Genomic DNA, 21,068 nt, shown 5'->3' on the forward strand with positions numbered 1-21,068 from the left:
AAGAAGAGAGAGAGAGAGAGAAGAAAGAAAGAAAGAAAGAAAGAAAGGAAGGAAGGAGAAAGAGAGAGAGAAAGAAAGAAGAAAGGAAAGAGAGAGAAAGAGAGAGAAAGAAAGAAAAAAAGGAAGGAAGGAAGAAAGAAAGAAAGGAAGGAAGGAAGGAAGGAAGGAAGGAAGGAAGGAAGGAAGGAAGGAGAAAGAGAGAGAAAGAAAGAAAAAAAGGAAGGAAGGAAGAAAGAAAGAAAGAAAGGAAGGAAGGAAGGAAGGAAGGAAGGAGAAAGAGAGAGAAAGAAAGAAGAAAGGAAAGAGAGAGAAAGAGAGAGAGAAAGAAAAAAGGAAGGAAGAAAGAAAGAAAGAAAGAAAGAAAGAAAGAAAGAAAGAAAGAAAGAAAGAAAGAAAGAAAGAAGAAAGAGGGAGAAGGATGAGGGAGGGAGAAAGGAAGAAACGGAGGGAGGGAGGGAGGGAGGAAGGAAAAGAAAGGAAAAGAAAAGAGAAAAGAGAAGAAAGAGAAAAGAAAAAGAATTGGATGTGGCTCAAGAGCACTAGCCTTGAGCAAAAAAGCTCAGGTACAGGGCCCAGGACTGGCACAGAAACAAACAAAAAACCTTTTAAAATTAATTTGTGTTTATGTGCATATCTATAAAGTCCAAAATAGGTAAATAAGAACTATGAGCTCAGCCAGTGACTTTCAGCAGCTTCTGTTATGGTGATCACCTAAGAAAAATCTGGGATTCCTATTAGGAGCCCCTGTGAATGGTTTAATTGCGTTCCGGGTGCCATCAGCTGTCAGCTATGCTGTGGATATTGTCCATATGCACCTTGAGGTAGTCATTCCTGGTAAACTTCTTATGGCAAAACTGGCATTCTGCCAGGGGACGGTTGGGATTATGAGTCATCTTGTGTCGGATCAACATTTTCTTCAGGCTAAAAGCCAAGTCACAAACCTAGAAAAGACGCAAATATACCAACCACATTATACTGAAGAACCTCAGGTACACCAAAGTATTTATTATTTATACCACATACTTTATAAAAATCCCTTCTCAAGTATGCACTAACATTTATTCCAAACTGTTCTTGGAACAGTGGAATTTAACACCAGGTTAAAAAAAATACAGTTGCAAGTGTTATTTTCCCCTCCCTCCACCTGCACACTTAAACAGCCCTTGAGAAATGACTCCGTTGTAACACACCTTTCTTATCTCAAGAAGGTATATTTTACCTCTAAAGCAAAATACCTTCTAGACTAGAGACACTTCTCCTTTTGGCATAAATAACACAAGACATTTCTCACCAGTCATCCTTCCCATTCAGGATCCCACTTGTGGTGCCACTGGCTAATACTGCTTCAAGCAACACGTGCACATTTATTACCCACTAGCCCATCCTATTCCGTGTGTGTGTGTGTGTGTGTGTGTGTGTGTGTGTGTGTGTGTGTGTGTGTGTGTGTGTGTGTGTGTGTGTGTGTGTAGTTTGATTAAAGACTGGAACAAGTTTACTTCACATAAGCTCTGACATAATGACACCTGGCTCAGTCTACACTAAACCGCTTCATAATCAAAACTGTATAAATGAAAAAGGACTATGTAAGGTATAGTTAAACTATTAAAGGAAATAAAATCAAATTCAAAGTTTGATGTTACAAAACATTCCATTCATATGAATTGCTTATAAAATAAGACATACTTCAATGACGTGAAAATACTATAAAAAGCATAATGGATATAATGAGGAAGGAAAATGGCTTTGCAAAAGTACTCTGAAAAATTATGTTCTTTAAGTCAAGTTTAGAGACACAAAGGAACCATGTTTTCTCTCAGATATGGAAGTCAGATATAAATTATAAGCATATGAATACATACAGAAGATCATATGCAAATATATACAATCTCACTGAATTATGGTATACACAGAAGATTCCAATGGTGTAACTTTTTTGAACAACTAGGTCATAGTTGAACAAAAAGAATACCAGACAGTGGAACATGTGTTGTCTAGGATGGGGTGATGTTAAGAGGAGGGGACAGAGCGATGGAGAGGAAGGATGGATGAATAAGTCATAATATTCAATGTACATATGTAAAAATGGAACCAGGTGCTGTGCACCAGTGGCTCACATTTATAATCACAGCTACTCAGGAAGCTGAGATCTGAGGGTTGTGTTTGAAGCTAGCCGGTGAGACTCTTATCTCCAATTAATCATAGAAAATCATAGAAGTGGTGCTAGGGCTGAAGTAGGAGAACATTAGCCTTAAACAAAAGGAGCCCAGGGATAATACCCAGGCCCAGAGTTCAAGCCTCAGGACTGATGGGGGAGAAAAATGGAACCAGATGATTTAAGGGGATGTGTGGGAGAGATGGGAAGAATGGCATTGGGGTGACATTGATCAAGATGCACAGTACTCACCAACTGCCATGCTGAATTGAAACCCCTTTGTACAACTACTTAAACAGCATGTAACTAGTTAACATTGTATAAAGGTTATGTGTATACGCATACACATACACACATGGACAAAATGATACATTCATGTATAAATATACAACACATGTGCATTCTTATACACATGTGTATTATGTGTTCATATGTGAACATATGAATAGGTGTGCATATATAATTTATATGTAAATGTGTGTATATATTGCATATCAAATATATTATATATGAAATAAATAAGAAAGTTTCTGTGGGGAGTTTCACTTCTTGGGCAAATGGAGAAAGAAGGAAGGAAGGAAGGAAGGAAGGAAGGAAGGAAGGAAGGAAGGAAGGAAGGAAGGAAGGAAGGAAGGAAGGAAGGAAGGAAGGAAGGAAGGAAGGAAATAGGTAGGTAAGAAGGGAAGGAGGGAGGGAGGCCAATCTTATAAGCAATATAAATACTCTCCCAAATGATGAAAATTTAAAGAAATTAAAGAGGTTATCAATGAAAAGTATTTTCAAGCGAAATAAATGGAGAATCATTTTTCTGCTTTAATATTCATATTCATAAAGAAGATTTTTTAAAAATACTTGACTTTTTTTTGTTTTTTTGTTGGTTGTGGGGTTAGAACTCTGGGTCTGGACACTGTCCCTCAGCTCTTCAGCTCAAGGCTAGTGCTCTACCACTTGAGCCACAGTGCCACTTCTGGTTTTCTGGTGGTTAATTGAAGGTAAGAGTCTCAATGACTTTCCTGCCCTGGCTGGCTTTGAACCACGATCCTCAGATCTCAGCCTCCTAAGTAGCTAGGATTACAGGCGTGAGCCGCTGGTGCCTAGCCCGCATGTTCTATTTCTTTGTCTCCTTCTTAAGCCCAATGTCAAAGTGAATTACTGACTAAATTTTTCACTGGCTTCCAGTGGACACCAGGCTCACAGATAATTTCTTCCAATTGCTGATAGACCTCCAGGGTTCCCTCTTTCATATTACCCTGCAGTCTCCTTCCCTTGCGGGGCTCCAGCTCCTCCTACCTCCTGCTTCTCACCTTCTGCTGCCGTCCAGGTCGCTCCTTCTCCTGAAATGTTCCCTCCACACAGATCACTCCCACCCACATTTAAGGTCACTTAGTCTTTTCTGAATACTCTTATAGGATAACAGCTTTCCTCTTTCTCATTCTAGTCTGTTTTAAAATCATTGACTGTAACTCATCATTTATTTAATTGTCTAATCCACAAGACCACAGATTTTGAGATCTTGTTTGTTACCCTGGTGTCTAGCACAATATTTGAACAATTCCCACATGCTAGCTCACTCTATCGTCACTACCACTCTTTAAAACAGGTATGAGTTTTATTTCTCCCCATTTTGAAACAGAGACAGGGAAGCTTAACCAAACTTCCCAAGTTCACCGAACTTGGTCATTGTTTCCAGAATTTAAATCCAGACAGTCTGGGCTCAGAGTCTACATTACCTCCCAAGGGCCAACGGTTAGTGAAGGCTCTTAACTTCAACCAGAGATGGGAACAGACTCTACATTTCCCATTTGTCTGGCTGACACCATTAAAAAAAATGACATTGAGAATATAAAGAGGGTTCCTAGACAGTTCAGCTCACCAGATTACAGGAGGAATAGCAAGTAAAGTCTGTTTCCGGAGTCCCAGGGGAAAAAATCACAGCAGCAGCAAGCAGAAGAAAGTAAGAAGGAAGTTGAGCAAGATGCTGAAATCCTTGACAATGGCTGTGAGCTAAGGAAGGCCCAGAAGCTCCACACAGGAGACGCAATGTGAGCAATCCAATGGACTATTGAATGAGAGCCAGACTGGGGATTCAATGTCCACTGAGTACCTGATATCACACTTGTGAAACGCACTACCTAGACAGTGAAAGCTTTGTGTTCAAGAGCTTAAGTGTAGTCATTAAAGGATTCCCAATGATGCTCTGTATACATCAGCCAACTCTACAGATTTTTACAGTTACTTTAAAATAGAGGACAAGAAAGTGTTCACATAGCACAGTGGTGATATTCCCATTTCTTTCCTTCCACTTTTGCGTCTCATCTGAACCTTTACTCTATTTCTAGTTATATTGATTTGTACACCAAACAATGAGAAATCTTTATTCTTATAATTATACTAGGCTAGAAGTAAATGTAAATAGATTTTATTTTGTAACAAAGTGAAACACCTATTAATAGAAAAGACCTTAAGAAATAGAAATTCAAATTTTCTATAAACATTTTCAAATAACAAACAGCATTATTATTATTCTAAGCCAGCAGTGAGGTGGACATGAAGTAACACAGTGGTTCATTCATTCATTCCTTCAAATGGCCACTAAATGCTTCTATGTGGGGCAATTCATAGGCTTGAAGACTGAGCAAGAAATAGTGGAAACAAATTCCTATTGTCATGTTGCTTAATAGATGAATGTTAGCACAGATATACATCTGGGGTAGATATAAATCCCATAAAGAATAAGCTGGGATATGAGCTAAGGTGATAAAGATAGAGGAGAAATTAATTTGGACAGACACTTGAAGAGAAGTTCAGGAGCAGGCCATAAAGACATGCAGGGAGTGATGTGAAAGTAAAGGGAACAACAAATACAAAGACCCGGATGTCGGGCATGCTCGGTGTGTGCAAAGGACATAAACAGGCCACATCACTAGAGAGCAAGGGTCATGTCAGAAAGCTTAGGATATGAGGCTGCTGAGTGCAGCACACACAGGGTCCTGTAGAGCCCGGAAAGCTTTGGTTTCCAACCTAAATGAGACTCCAGTTATTGGAGGATTTGTATAAATGAATATTATCCATATATATCATATAGAAAATCTATCATCTATCTATCTTCTATTTAAAATCTATCTATCTATCTATCTATCTATCTATCATCATCATCATCATCATCATCGTCATTCATCTATGTTAGATTCTGGGAGGCAAGTTTAGGACAGTGTTAGAGAAAAATCTGAAAACGACAGATAAGCTAAGCAGATTATTCTAGGAAAAAAAATCAGCATCAGGACATATGGTCAACTTATTTGGTAACTGTGTTTACTACTGGGGTTGGATGTTGTGTGAAAATAACTATGGTGCTTTAGGGATGTTCAGATGATTGAGAAATCAACTGGAAGAAACCCTAAGATATGACATATTCAAAGGTTAATTCAACATGGAGCAAACTTACGAGGAAGAGCTAAATTGCGAAAATTTTTGGAAAAAAAAAAAACAAGAGAAGGGCTAATGCTTTTCCTTTGGTTGTACTAGGATTTGAATTCAGGGCCTCACATTTGCTCCACTGGTGTTCTAACACCCAAGTCACACCTTTTAGCCCTACTTTTTGCTGCTTATGTCTCTATTTTTCTGAAGAAATATTTTATAAACATATTCAACACACAGATACCAGTTGGGTTGAATGTGAAGGTAACATTCATACATCACTAACACATAAGTTCAGGCACCCAACAGATGCACAATTAAATCATTTAATGAGCCTTTATAAATGTGCCACAAGTTAAACAAATTGAAACAAAGCTAGAGCTAGAACTACAGTCCAGAATAAGGTGCCGTGTGCACACATTTCCTTCTCTTCAAGTAGTTCTTTCCTTACAGGAGTGCACTGTGAATAAAAGTACTCTTCTGAGTAGACCCACTGGGAATGTTTCATTGTCTTAACTTTACCAGTGAAGTTTCACAGAAGGAAAAGAAGGCATCTTGTGTTTGTGTTTCCTCCATGGGGACAGTGTGCAGGATAGTTTATCCACAGGAAAATGCCTAGGGAACCAAGTTCTCAAGTTTCTCTCAGTTTTTACAGAGAATCAATCTGCTGTGCTATTTCACATATTATTGCTTTAATGCTTCTTCTTCCTCCTCTACATTAATACTTTTTGATATGTAGGTGTCAAAAGTAAGTATTCTCATGCTTTGCCTAGCACTTGTGACAACTCTGTCATGAGCAAACTCTGGTAGAAGAATTGGTTAAGAAACTATGTTTCTCCCTAAATGAATCAATGCTCAGATTACATTTATGTACAACAGTGGTATTTATCCTTCAAAAATAATGTAAACAAAAATGTCAAATGAGTCTGCTTCAATTCACATGTTATAAGCAGAAAATTACATTCTTATTTAACACAAAGAAGTTTACACATATATTAGAAATATACTGAATCTAACAAAATAAATAATAACTATAACTAGCCAAATCTTTGGTTCAAATGTCATTAGCCTGTCCAAGACTTGGACAGACACAGGAAAGCTGATTCAATTCATCGTAAATTTACCCTAGTGGAGAACAAGTTCATGGCATTGCCGCAAGTGTCAGCTTGTCTTAAAGAAAGTCAAAGTTTATTTCCTACTAGAAAACCACAGTGAGTAAAAGAGCTACAATGTGATGTTATGAATTATGCAATAAAAAACTATAAACAGCACGGACGTTAACAGGCAATGATTGTAGAGGATACAAACTAAACACCCAGATGCACTTGTGCACGCATACCGCTTCTCCCCCACACTCACATATACACCAAGTACCCATACATGTGGGCACCCTTTCTGCTATTGGAAGACACCAGGCAAAGAAAAGAGAATGGAAACTCACGTCACACTGGAAGGGCTTTTCTCCAGTGTGTGTCCTCTTGTGCTCATCCAGGCCCCGCTTCTGGCTGAAGGCCTTGCTGCAGTCAGAACACTTGTACGGCTTCTCCTGCAAGCAATGAGAGAGACCAGGAAGACCTTAGTGAGGGATGATCAGTCCTCCCTGGGGAGGAGAGCTGGGGTGGACAGCGGGTGAACTGAAGCCTTGGAAACGCTGTAGCAAAGTCACAGAGGGGGATTGTGGCTATTGCAAAATGTCAAGATAAAGCAATAATCACCTTCTCATGGACATGGAAAGCTCCTGGTTGATGGTAGTTGCTAATGACAACGTAAGACCAAGCTGTACTTCGTTAGTGGTGTCAAAGTTGGTTTTTGGTTGGGAGCTACTGAGCCAAACTTTCAGTTATTTCCTTTGGCCTAGTATTGCTATAAAAATTTACTGGGATAATAAGGGTGTCACTAGCTGAGGAAGCAGAGAATCCCTGAGTTTGATTGTGCAAGTAATTCACCATTTCATAGGGATTTGGGGGCTAAACTAAAATTTCAAGAGAAGATTGGGTAAAAGTTTCAAAATCGAAAGCTTGATTTTAGTTGATGTACTGTCATTTTCATGATCCCCTATCCTGGTTAAATGCTCTTTCAAAAAAATCTAAATTAATTAATTTCTTTTTTTTCTGATCCTGGGGCTTGAACTTTGGGCCTGGGTGCTATCCTTAAGCTCCTTTTGCTTAAGGCTAGCCAGCAATCTGCTACTTGACCCACAGCACCACTTACAGCATTTTTTTGTGAGGTAAGAGTCTCATAGATATTCATGTGTAGGCTGGCTTTGAACCACAATCCTCAGAGCTCAACCTCTTGAGAGTCTAAGATTACAGGTGTGAGTCACCAGTACCCCACCCAAAATTAAGTTTTTAAATGAGGAATTTTATTGTCGGCCAGATTCTTAAGGAAAAGATAGATGGCAAAAGGAAGAGAAGATGTGTCCAAATTTCCTTAGTTATAAATGGTCACTGGAAACTAACATCTTAGCCTGTAATGATTTGTGAATTAAATTAACTAATAAATAAACACACAAATTAAGTAGGTCCAATTCACATGAATGGCAAGTTAGTACTGAGTGTAACAGTAGGATGATTTTTTGGAGTTAAGGAAACTGCAATGAGAACTTTTTTCCTTTTTCAAAATATACCTTGGAAGTATTATTACAAACACTGATTTGGAATGAGGTCTTATAAAGATTTGCTTCCAATTTCCTCTTATGATAACATATTGTACTTACACCTGGTATTAAAAAACTAGCTTCTCTTTGTAGACCAACAACACTATGTAAGCAGTAAGACAGATTTACATGTGCCCACCAGCTACCTGAAGGGAGTAAAACATTCCCAGTACAGGTGGCCACCTTGGTCTTCCTCATGAAGCACACTTCCAGCTCTGGAGGGACAGGACAAACAGCCCACTCTAATGAATGGTTCATTATTCCCTGCCTTTCTTTGTAGTTTCACTAGATGTGGATGACAAGTTCCTAAGCAAAATAAGAGTATTGGTCTGTCTTTTAAGTATGGAAAAAAGCTGGATGCTGGTGGCTCATACCTGTAATCCAGCTATTCAGGAGGCTGAGATCTGAGGATCCTGTTTTAAAGCCAACTTGGGCAAAAAAGTCCCTGTGACTCTTAGTTCCAATTAACCACTCAAAAACCAGAAGTGGAGCTGTGGCTCAAAGGGGTGAAGTGCTAGCCTTGAGTAAAATAGCGCAGGGACAGTGTGTAGGCTGTTGAGTTCAAGATCCATATCTGACAATGAAAAAAAAGAGGGATGAGCAGATTGATGAGCTGGAAGCCAGGGCAGGGTATGACCTTGAAGCCAGGGAAGGGCATAATGGTCAGTGACCTAAATGGAAGGTAGTAGATGAAAAAACTGGGAGACTATGAGGGAAGAGGTGACAGTGTTCAAAAAGAAATTGACTCAATACCTGACTTATGAAACTGCAACCCCTCTGTACATAACCTTTACAATTAAAAAAAAAAAAGGTGGTAGATAGGTCAAGAAGACCGGCTGGAAAATAACTCCACAAAATGTCCCAGCAATCTTGACCCAAATGATCACAGCTAGTGTTAGATGTAGGAAGGAGCCAGATAAGGATCAGATGGAGAAAATAGGACTATGAAGCAGAGACAAAGAGCTCTTTAGGCAGGAAAGAGAGAATTATCAAGGAAAGTATTTTGTGCTATTTATTGTTTTTGTTGGATCTCTAAGGTGAGCCACACAGTCTGAGTTACACTGTCCTGAGGAAAAAAGAGATGGAAGAGACAGTGCTGAAAATGGTGCAGAGAAAATAGTTCTGGTCTCTAAAGTCATCTCCCTCCTCAGCACAACGGGGAAACAGTGTCTGCACCCTAAAATCTCACAGGATAGATGACGGGCTGAGATAATCAGTGACTACAGCCTTGCTTTAAAATGCCATTAGGAAGAAACTGAACGTTAATAACCATAAAGTCACTTCTCATCCATTCCGATTATTAATGACCTGAGTCCATTTGTATATATCACTATCATCTGTATTCAAAAAAAAATCAAACCACTTGAAGAAGGGAGTATTTACTGGGTGCTGGAGGCTCATGCTTCTAATCCTAGCTACTCACGAGGCTTAGATCTGAGGATTGTAGTTCAAAGTCAGCCTGGGCAAGAAAGTCCATGGGGCTTTTATCTCCAATTAACCACTAAAATAGCCAGCAGTGAAGCAGTGGCTTAAGTGATAGAGTGCTAGCCTTTAGCAAAAAAGCTCAGAGTGCCCAGGCCCGGTTCAAGTCCCAGGATTGGCAGCCACACACATATACTCACTCACAAATAAAAGTACAGAAAAAATATACTGGCATAATTTTGTGTTTTAAGAAAACACTTCACTTTTGCTCCATGTTACATTATCTTTACAAGCTTCTAATCCTTTTACAACACATGCAGCAACTACTCACTTTTAATGTGACATACGATGTTTCATTCAATGGTTACAACATAATTAACTTTAAACCATTCTCAAGTGATGGGTACCTTACCTTTCATCCTTACAAATGATGCTGCTAGAAAGGTTTTGCAAGTGGAAAATGTGAGGGCAGTTCCCAAGAGCTAACTGTCTAGAAGCAGGAGGTCTCATGTCTAACTTGTATAGGATTGGCCACATATGTCTACAAGTTAATAAAACATCTTCTCACACTGAGATCCTTGGTATTCTTGTAAGCCTATTACTTGGTTTTATAAATTTTGAGAATCTTATTAGGTTTCATGAGTATATACAATTCTACAGCCATGATTAAGCAATTCCCCTACTTAACATGGTCTAATAAACTCATCTAAAGTGTATTTAACTTGAAAATGTATTTATAGAATAGGTAACTTGTAACCAAAACAAAGATCTCTTCTTTCTCTTCCTTCCTTCCTTCCTTCCTTCCTTCCTTCCTTCCTTCCTTCCTTCCTTCCTTCCTTCCTTCCATTCCTTCCTTCCTCTATCCCTTCCTTTTCCCATAATGAGGGAACTCAGGACCTTTCATTCTCCCTCAGCATATTATGCTCAAAGCTGGTGCTCTATTGCCTAAGCCACATCTCCATTTCTGGCTTTTTGATGGTTAAATGGACATAACAGTCTTTTGGATTTGTCTGCCATGTGGCTGACTTCAAATCATGATCCTCAGATCTCAACATCTTGAGTGGCTAGAATGATAGGCATGAGCCGCAAATACTTGGTTTACAAATTTATGTCTTGCACTTCAGAGGTTGGAGGTTGAATGTGTTGCCAACACAGGAGGTTTGTAGTGAAAGCCCTTTGTGGAGTTACAGACTTTCTGTCTCATGCAGCAGAAGGAAAACACTGGTCTGTTTTGCTCCTTATAAAGGTAAGGTAGAGCTGTCATGACCTCATCATGGCCTAAAACCCTACTTCTTAATACCATCACTTTCAACACACGAAGTTGGAGAAGACATGAACACTCAGCCCACTTTAATGCCCAATTACAGAATCATTGTTAGTTTTTATAATCAGTACAGTTCAGTTTTACTGGATTGCTTTTTATGATTTCTTATCATTGTATCATTTCAAGGATCAATTGGTGATAAACTCTGATTTTATTTAATTAGTAATTTGGTCTCATTTGTTTTAATTGTCTACAAATCCATTTAGATGTATAATATTCTATTCTTTATGTCTCTTAACTGCTTTACATTTCCATATCTTTATGTTGCACTTCAGGTACTAGTGAAAGAGAATCCAAGAATAAAGGGAAATTTAGCATTAGTTGATCAGTTCTGTTTAGCTACTAATTACTTGTTATTTAAAAAGACCATTGGAATATTTAATCCTATTTTAATTTCTTTAAGTTTTATTTGTTTCTTTTCTAATTCCATTTTAATTTTTGTAAGAATTTCTCTTGCACCTGTGTTAATTATGCTTATTTCAAAATATTCCAGACATTTAGATCATTTTCCTTATCAGATAAATCATTATCTTAAGTTCTAAGGAAATCTAGTTCTACTCTGTGATTTCTCCCATCTCCTGCTCGGTTTTCTTATGTGTTTGTGGAATCTGAAATCATAAGCTCACATTGGGTGGTCTTTATCTGTTGAAAAATCCTATGACCCCTACATTGAGGGTAAGTAAGCTCCAGACCGTGCTCATTTGCATTTGCTTCTGCTATCAATCACAGAACACCTGACATCTACTTCTAGCCTTAGGGTTTTCTCAACAGGCAAATAGTGGGAATTTTAAAAAGCTCCACATCTACCTGAAGAAAGGACTGTGCCACCACCCAAGGAGGAAAACTTCTTCCTTGTCAGCAATTTGCTTCAAAGTAGTTAAATAACCCAGCACCAACCTTTGCCACAAGCAGATCCTTTTCATTCCCTACTCTCATGATGAGTCCAGCTTTTGTCAAGAGTGCCTGAGCCTCACAGTAACTCCAGGTAACTCTCTAATCTGAACACACAGCTTGTCTTCCTTCCCACACCACCATAGGAAACCAGCTCTCCCAGTGTCCAAGGCGACCCACACCCCACTGGAGCTCATCACACTGGCTTTCGCCTTCTGTCCTTCAGTTTCCTTTGGTGGATCCATGGAAGGCCAAATTTCAAAGGGCCACGTGACCAATGGACTGAAACCTCTGATAGTTTGTACTAAAATAAACCTTTCCGCTTTATAAGTACATTGTCTCAGATATTTGTTAAATAACAGAAAACGAACACCACACAAGCAGGCTGAACTTCCAAAGGCCTCAGCCTATGGAAATGATACTCACACATATCATTTTAACACTGTTTTATTCTAATTTCAGTACTCTTCTCTTTCCCACCTTTCCCTCTATTCTAAGAGTCTTTAATATGAGCATGAGATCTTTTATTTTGGCTGGCTCTGGGGCTTGAACTCTGGCCCTGGGCACCATCCCTGAGCTTCTTTTGCTCAAAGTTAGTGCTCTACCACTTGAACTCCAGTGCCACTTCCAGATTTTTCTGAGTAATTTATTGGAGATAAAAGTCTCAGGGATTTGTTGTGTTTCTGGGTCTCTATTAAGAAAATTTTGGCCTGTGCTATTCCTTCCTGTAATGTTTTCGGGGTGTCCGCTTTTATTTCGAGGTCTTTGATCCATTTGGAGTTGATTCTGGTACTGGGTGATAAATATGGATCTAGCTTTAGTTTTCTATAGGTGTTTAACCAATTTTGCCTGAACCATTTACTGAAAACGCTGTCTTTCTTCCATTCTATTTTTTATCTCCCTAAACACAACAAATTTAAAAAGGTTGGAAAAATGGGATTGCATTGAACTGCAGGGCTTCTGCATGGCAAAGGACATAGCAAGCAAAATCAAAGAAAGCCCATGGACTGGGAGAAGATCTTCACTAGCCATACAATGGACAAGGGCCTCATACCTAAAATATACTTAGAACTCAAAAAATTAAATCCCTCAACAACAAATCCTCAAAGAAACTGCTGCCAGACTAATAAGTGGGCTAAAGACTTAAAGAGAGACTTCTCTGAAGAGGAAATAAGAATGGCTATTAGACACATGAAGAAATGCTCATCTTCTCTAGCCATAAAAGAAATACAAATCAAGACAACATTGAGATTCCACCTCACCCCAGTTAGAATGGCTATAATCAAGAAATCTAGTAACAACAGATGCTGGAGGGGATGTGGCCAGAAGGGAACCCTACTGCATTGTTGGTGGGAGTATAAACTTGTTCAACCACTTTGGAAAGTAGTATGGAGATTCCTTAAAAGACTCCACATAGAGCTCCTCTATGACCTAGCTCCTCTATGACCACTATGGGGCATTTACCCAAATGATCACAAACAGGGTCATACCAAAGCTACCAGCACAACCATGTTTATCGCAGCATTATTCACCATAGCTAAGATATGGAACCAACCCAGATGACCCTCAGTAGATGAATGGATCAAGAAAATGTGGTATATATACACAATGGAATTCTATGCCTCCATTAGCAAGAGTGACAGTGCCCCATTTGTTAGGAATGGAAAGACTTGGAAAAAATTATATTAAGTGAAGTAAGCCAGGCCCAAAGAAACATAGGTCCCATGGTTTCCCTTATTTGCAATAACTATACATGTCTAGGACAAGCAAAAAAGATCAAAAGCTATGTACAGATGCCCATATAAGATGATGTTAAGTGAAATGAACCCCAAGACAGGGACACAAGTGTTTTTTTCTTTCTTGCTATTGTTTTTAACATACTTATAATGCACTATGTGATTCTTTTTTGTTTCTTTTGCATGCTCTTCCCCTATGGTATAACCCCTGTTTTCACTGTATCTGATTCCAGTATCCTGCATCTTGTATATACATATTTATCATTTGGGGAGGGGAAGGGATATAGCAAAATGCTTAAATATGGATACAGGTTGACCCATGTAACAATAAGATGTACAGACACTATGTTGAAAATGAACTTTACTATTTTGGGGGAGGAGTAAAGGGGTGGGAGGAGTTGGGAAGGTGGAGGGGGAAGGGATGGTAGGGGAAAAACAACGGAGGAGGTAACAATGCTCAATAGGAAATGTACTCATTACCCTACTCATGTAACTGTAACCCCTAGTATTTTTACAATAAAAAATATATATGGAAAAAAAGTCTTAGGGACTTTCCTGTCTAGGCTGGGTTCAAACTTTGATCCTCAGATCTCAGCCTCCTGAGTAGCTAGAATTACAGGCATGAGCCACTGGTGCCCAGCAAGCATGCAATCTTATTCTATAAATTATTACAGAAAGTGCTTCTATAATTTTCATAGCTGGAATGTTATATTATGTTCTACATAATATACATATGCTACATTATATGTACTATGAATAACATCTTTTTGAACTCACTAGCTGGATTTAACTAGAGACAAAATAATTAGGTTCTTGATTAATTCTGTTTCTGAATGATTACATGGTTTAACTGCAAAATAGCTTGTCAATGTCTTTGGGGAATTATTACAAAAGAGAGGCCATCTATTCATCAGTTGAGCTATGTAATCTATCAAAGGCAAAATTCATCATGAGTCTAATCTGTCTAGCTGTAATCAAATAGGATCAGGCAGAATTCATTCAGAAGATAGGATTTATGGGGCTCTGTGGCCTGTACCTTGGAATAATGCTAATAAAAAGTCATTTTTGTGTTGTTAATGGCCTTCTATACCAAAAGAAAAAAGCTTCACAGGTTATAGAGCATTTTTGTGTTTTGCTTTTTGCCAAGATAAACTGAAATAACATGTCTCAATACCACTTAAGAGAGGCTTGTAGAAATAAAAGTTATGTTTTCGATAAATCTACAGGGGCTTCTTTTTAGTTTAGCTAAAGATTGCTCACCAGGAAGCAGTAAAGACTGACCTTAATACACATATGCAAAGAAAAGGAAAGACTATTGAGCATCATTGTATGAACCTAACCATGAAAAAGTAGACAACCTAAAGGTTTCCATTGGTGGTGTTCATCAAACCACAGGCAAATGGAGACAGAAAATAAAACAAAGGAGCTTCCTCCCCTTTGAAGTCAAAGACCAAGGTCAAAAGTGTTAGAAAATCATAGAATGATGAGTGCTTATTTCGTGATGATAACGGAATATATATAAAGAACCCTGAGTTTGCTTCATGGCAGCTTCAATTTAGGAACAAAATAGTAGCTCCTCTGTTGTTATGAGAATGTTCCCAGTACATGCTTTGCTATATCTAACTTGATGCCCTAACAAACCTACAGTGTCCACACTCACTGGTATCATTTCCATGAGGGCAACTTGGATATGACATACAATTATTAAGGGCAATCAGATATGGTGGTAGTGAATCACACATTAAAATAAAAAGACCATTTACTCTTCCAAATCCATTTTATTGGACTACCATTTAAAGTACTTTATAGCTAAGAATTCTTACTTACCCTATTAAAGTTCAGGAAAATGATGGCTTTTGTTGATCATTTCTCATTTTAAAACTTAAAAGAAAAACTTAAGAATTAATAGTGTCTCATATCTATAATCCTAGAACTACTCAGGAGGCTAAGGTCTGAGGATCACAGTTCAAAGTCAAACTGGACAGGAAAGTTTATGAGACTCTTATTTCCAATTAAGCATCAAAGCAGACAGATGTGGAGCTGTAGAATAAGTGGCAGAGCACTAGTCTTGAGCAGAACAAGCTCAAGGACGGTGCCCAGACCCTGAGTTCAATCCCAAGGCTGGCACAAAACAAAACAACTGATGACATATGGACGTGCAGTAGATGTCATAAATATGAAATTTCTAAATAAACAAAAATTATGAATGTTTTGCTTGTCCAAGTTGTGGCTTTACTGGTTCTTGAAACACAAACTAGAAACTAAGCATACCTGAAACTGACAACTTATAAACTAAAGGAATGCACTCTATTATTAAAGGGTCAAAACGATAACCCTCAAATTCCCTCATCTGCAAAGTGTCTTCTTTTATTTCCATGTGGAATATGGAACCTCGAATGGAAGACAGATCACATGCCACCAGCTTAAGGCTGCTGCCAGGCCGCACATAGCAAGTCCATTGTCTTGTCTCTAGACAAGGCCCAGAGCAGCTGAAGCTGTGTCCTATGGTCTACAGAAGACTTTCCAACCTGTGCATCCCTGAAATTTAGGACCAGACAATGCTTTGTTGTAGAGGATGGCCCCAGTACCCAGTAGACACCAATAACACACCCTTCCCCACCTCAATCCCCCTTAGAGCAGCTATGACAACCCAAATTATCTCCATACATTGACACAGTCCTCTGTAGGAAGGTGAAATTCCAGGAGCAGTGTGTAGCTGAATAGAGAAATATACAAATAGCTTTGGAAGCTATGTGTACTGAAATACGATGTTTCTCACAGTCATTTTCAGTGATGCTGTCATAACATAAGAAACAAATTAATGCAGAAATTAGCATGCACTTGAATATCATAGGTATGTTAAGGTTTTATGATGTCCTAAACATTCTATGCCATGTTTTACTTTTATTATACACCAGAAACACAGAATTTGTGAATGGCCACTGGTTTGTGAGCCATACTTTGAATAGTGCTATCTAGAATAAAAATATCTTTGCTCATGGAATATCTATAAAAACACAGTCTACAATACATCATATATAGAAGGCTACCTGCCACCAGAATCATATATAGCATTGTGAATTAAGTAGCATTTAAAGTCGAATACTCATGACTCATACTTTTAATCCTAGCTTCTCAGGGGGCTCGCCTGGGAAGAAATGTTTTTGAGACTCTTATCGCTAACCACCAAAAAGCCAGAAGTAGAACTTTGGTTCAAGTGGTAGAGCACTGGCCTTGAGCAAAAACATCAAGAGAGAACATGAGTAAGTCCCTGAGTTCAAGCTCTAGTACTGGAATGCACATGTGTGTATTTCTGTGTGCATGTGCATGCACACACACAATACATCATTTTGCAAGTAAAAATACAACATATTCATGGAAAAAGCATGAATAAGTGTCTTACTTGAGAATAGAGGAGGATTCACTATTCTGCTGAAATTTTTTCTATAATAAGTAAAAGAAGCCCTACTTTGGCTTTATACTAAACATCACCATTCTCCTCTTTCTGATGTCACTTCTATCCTTATCTCCTCAGGGGAAATCCCTTGGATCTGACCTTGTACACATTCACCCCTCTCAGCTGCTCAGAGACAGCTCTGTTCTCTGACAAGTTTAGTATCAACCACGAAACAGCACCCTAATGAGCAGTAGATTCCAAAAACCACCTTTAAAAAAATCTTCCCAGCAAGCTTTGGCTATTTATGGCATCCGGCATCCAGGGTAGCAATACTCTTGTATCATGCGGTAGCTGATGATGGGGGGGCCAGCATGTGCACCTGACACTATGTTTCACACAATAAATAGATCATCTAAGAAAACAAGGGAGCCCCAGACAGCAGCAACTTGCAGTGGTTCATCAGTGATGAGATTTAGAGACCGGTTTGCCAGTGTGGCCCATAGGTTCCTCCTACACACAGCAAAGTGGACAAGTACACAGCCCAAAGGACAGCAGGCCATACATCTAACCACCTCTTCATGGCACTAGTTCTGCAAGTGTATGCATCGCAGCTGCACCCTCTAACTGCAGTCCTGCCAGGGAAAAATTTCACAGATGTTTATAGCCTTTTGTGGCTTTTTTTCACTGTCCTATTTTTAAAGCCGGTGTGATCCTTCAGCAAATCACAAAACATACTCGTGGACCAGTAAATGATGCACCTAAAAGTTGTAATTCTCAAAAGGTAGGAACGATTATTTAAAGCAGGTTTTCAACATAACACATCCATAATTGGTTTTGCATGGTGGCTAATGGAAAACACACTTCCTATAAACTAGGAGAAATGAATTGTGTAATCCACATATAGAAAACTAAAAATAAGAACAGTAAACAAAACCATACACACACACACACACACACACACACACACACACACACACACACACACACACACACACACATATTTGTGGGTTTTGTCATTGTTGTTCAAGAGTTGTACAGTTCAAATAAAAAGAAGGCAGGTACCTGGTCCCTTCTTAGGGATTATTACTTGAATTATTACTTTTCACAGGATCCTGTGTGGAAGTAGAATGACTGTGTAGCCAGAAACTCTTGTAACTTGCATGGACATGATACAGTTTGCCAAAAAGCAAGCAAAGAATCATACATTCTAGCCTTTAAATGTGCTCTGTTGGGGCTGCATGAATGCAGTTAGAACAGTAAGATATAGCCAGGAACCTGTGGCTGACGCCTATAATCCTAGCTATTCAGGAGGTTGAGAGCTGAGAATCTCCGTTCAAAGCTAGCCCAAGCAAGCAAGTTTGTGAGATTCTCATCTCCAATTAATCACCAAAACAGCTAGAAGCAGAGCTCTGGCTCAAGTGGTAGAGTGCTAGCCTTGGGCAAAAGAAGCTCAGGACAGTGCCTAGTCCCTGAGTTGAAGTCCCAGGACTGGCACAAAAAAGAACAAAGGAAAGAATGAAAGCGAAAGGAGAGGAGGGAGGAGAGATGAGAAAAGGAAGGAAGGAGGAAAAGGAAGGAGGAAAAGAAAGGAAGGAGGGAGAGAGGGAGGGAGGAAGGAGGGAGAGAAGGAAGGAAGGAAAGAAGGAAGGAAGGAAGAAAGAAAGAAAGGAAGGAAGGAAGGAAAGAAGGAAAGAGGAAAAAGAAAAAGAAAGTCAGGCTATTGCCCAGCATTCCTGTGGGCTCCTCTCCCCATGTCTTCATCCCCATGGGTACAACCCCGATTCTTCTGGGGTGCTTGCCTCTGCCACTCCCTGGGAGTAAAGGCTACTTCCCAGGCCACCCTGAACCTTGGTCTCACTCAGACTTGTCCCTACAAGCTGGGATTACCAGAAGAGACTTAAAGCTACTAAGGTGTGTCACCCACCTCCACCATGGTGATTCCACAGCTAGGTAGAGTGTGGCCTGGGCTCTGGCATGCTGAGGGAGTCCCTGAGGATTCCAACTTTAGACTTGCTAGAGGTCTAACAAGCCAAGCCAACCATGCCAGTTTCGTTGCCTTCACAGTCAAGGGTTTGGGCTAGAGCAGGACACAGGCTGTGTAAAGTCTTTGGGGGATTTGGGAAAGATCTCTTCTACTAATGGAGGCAGATCACTACTTCAAGATGCTACTTCAAGGGAACAATTAGAAATGCGAGTCCCTGGTGACCCAGTTGAGCCAGTGAATTTGCAAACTGCCACACGGCCCTCCATCTGAACTTCTTGGTATATGACTTAATACTTTTGTGTAAGTATGTATTATGTATTTATACATGTATGCATGTATTTTGGCGCTACTCCTTGGGCTTGAACTCAGGCACTGTCCCTGAGCTTTTGTGTTCTAGTCTAGTGCTCTACCACTTGAACCACAGATCCATGCCCAGACTTTTGGTGGTTAACTGGAGATAAGCGTCTCAAAGACTTTCCTACCTGGGCTGCCTTCAGACCATAATCCTCAGATCTCAGCCTCCTGACTAGCTAGGATTCCATGTATGAGCCACTGGTGCCCAGCTTATCCTTATCTTTTAATGCACTTTTTGTGAGCAGAGACTGCCTGGCTCAGGTTATAGGAGCATATCACTCAGCCAACGAAAAAAAGCTCCAAGTCCAGGGCTGCTGTTACAAGTGATTACCTACTTGTGAAAAGACCCTAGCTATGTTACTATAAATGACATATACCAACAGAATTATGTGTTGTGTTTAAGGAAAAAGTATTGATAATAGTTTAAGAACTCCCAAGACAGGAGTGATCACTATTGTGGACTGCAACACTTTCCTATACCCATGAGGCACCTGATAAAGGCAGGTGAAAATGCATTTGCTAATGTGAATTCTGAGAACAATGTGGGCTGTGCCTAGTAAAGAATGCCTTTAGTCTGAAGCAAGAAGTGGCAGGAAGTACTGAAATGCCAACAGAGGAATTATTTTTCTGCACAATTTCCAACTGTAGTTTATTTTGCAAATCTTACCAAATACTAACAATACACATAGGAGAACTTTATCACAAGGAAAACGTTACACTCACCATTTGAAAAGTTAGGAAAGCAACTTTTAGTATGAGCTATTATGAAAATATAAGGGAGGAAAGATAAAAGGAATATAAGGTAAATAAATATGATAAAAATATAGTATGGAAAGGATTAAAACCATATATATATATATATATATATATATAAATATACATATATACACATGTAAGTTGTTCCCCAAACAAATCTCATAGACACATCCAGTCCTTAAAAATGAATGACAGGAATGTAAAATGGATTGTTTGGAAGTGGAGACTGGAGAGGCGGCAGAGTGAAGGAAGAAGGTAGAGGAAAGTGAATATGGCCAAAACACTTCATACACAATCATGAATATGACAAGGAAACCTGCTGAAATTAGTTTTAGAAGTGAAGGCAAGGCAAATTGAATAGGAGTAGTCAAGGAGGTGAATTTAATGGGGTATACAATACACATGTATAAAATTGCACAATGAAACCCCTTGTAAAGGAATTTATGTAATAAGCAAGTTAAAAGTAAAGATTGAGTTGCAAATAATTATGGAAGCCAACTATGAAAATCATGACATTGATTGTTGTGAAGATGCGGGTTGCTGATGCTACCACCCCGTTCTTTTGTCTTCCATGTTTCTCTTTGTTTTTATTTTAAAATTTTTGCTGTCCAAAATCAGTCTTACACATTCCAGATAGCTTTTTAAAAATAATTTTTTCCAAAATATTAATTTACTAATAGGGCCTCTCCAAACAAAGTTGTAATTTGATACAGTTAATAGCTTGTATTAAGTACTTCCTCTAAAAAAAAGGTCATTTTAAGCTTACACACCAATTTACCTATGTGTTCCATGCTCTCTTTAGAAAAGATCTGACAGCAAGCAGGCAATTCCCATGAGAGTTAACCAATTAATAGTCTCTGCGGAGCTGGCTAGGCATAAGTGGCTCACAACTGTAATCCTAGCTATGCAGAAAGCTGAGTTATGAGGACTGTGGTTTGAAGCCAGCCTGGGCAAGAAAGTCCATGAGACTGTTACCTCC

At 39.1% G+C, this 21,068-nt stretch overlaps 1 protein-coding gene across 2 annotated transcripts in view; it reads right to left on the minus strand.

Moving 5' to 3' along the window:
- Positions 1 to 413: 413 nt before the first annotated feature.
- The window catches only part of Prdm5 (PR/SET domain 5), a 133,962-nt gene continuing 113,307 nt past the window's right edge, over positions 414 to 21,068 (minus strand). For both annotated transcript variants that reach the window (XM_070022052.1, XM_070022051.1), the window contains 2 exons: positions 7,011 to 7,115; positions 414 to 941 (listed from right to left, as the gene is read on the minus strand). In XM_070022052.1, the coding sequence (XP_069878153.1) occupies positions 777 to 941; positions 7,011 to 7,115 (270 nt within the window). In that variant the 3' untranslated portion in view covers positions 414 to 776. The remainder of the gene's footprint in view (positions 942 to 7,010; positions 7,116 to 21,068) is intronic.

The sequence above is a fragment of the Dipodomys merriami genome, unplaced genomic scaffold (genome assembly GCF_024711535.1).
Source record: "Dipodomys merriami isolate MVZ:Mamm:240054 unplaced genomic scaffold, mDipMer1.0.p SCAF_15, whole genome shotgun sequence".
NCBI lineage: Eukaryota > Metazoa > Chordata > Mammalia > Rodentia > Heteromyidae > Dipodomys > Dipodomys merriami.